The following is a 351-nucleotide window of genomic DNA, read 5'->3' as shown; positions in this document are numbered from 1 at the left end:
AGGAGGCGGCCAGCCCATGATCCTCTCTCACCGTCCATGTTTCTCGCTCTCTCTCCCTCTCCCTTCCGCTCTGAGATCATTGAAAGTATTTACAAGAGAAAAGGAATAACAGCATCGATCGGAAAGGAAAACTCGGTACGGCCCGTGTGCAGGTGACCGGGGTCCACCCAGAACCCTCACGGGGAAGCGGCCCCTCCAGGTGCCCAGACGCCCCGTTCCTACCTGGGGTCGAACCAGTCCGAGAGCCGGAGCTCCGCCCCCCGGTTCCTGGGGCAGAGGGAGACGGTGTGAGCTGTGACCACGCGGCCGGCAAACACTTGCCCAGCCCCTGGCCTGGCGGCTGCTGGCGCT

At 63.2% G+C, this 351-nt stretch overlaps 1 protein-coding gene across 1 annotated transcript in view; it reads right to left on the bottom strand.

Annotated features, from left to right (window-relative positions):
- Positions 1-218: 218 nt before the first annotated feature.
- The window catches only part of SOHLH1 (spermatogenesis and oogenesis specific basic helix-loop-helix 1), a 12,964-nt gene continuing 12,831 nt past the window's right edge, over positions 219-351 (bottom strand). The window contains exon 6 of the mRNA XM_015572325.1: positions 219-267. Coding sequence (XP_015427811.1) covers positions 219-267 — 49 coding nt within the window. The remainder of the gene's footprint in view (positions 268-351) is intronic.

This window comes from Myotis davidii, unplaced genomic scaffold (assembly GCF_000327345.1).
Source record: "Myotis davidii unplaced genomic scaffold, ASM32734v1 scaffold609, whole genome shotgun sequence".
Lineage (NCBI taxonomy): Eukaryota > Metazoa > Chordata > Mammalia > Chiroptera > Vespertilionidae > Myotis > Myotis davidii.
Note: the sequence above shows the minus strand (reverse complement) of the source record. Positions and strands in the feature narration are given on the sequence as shown.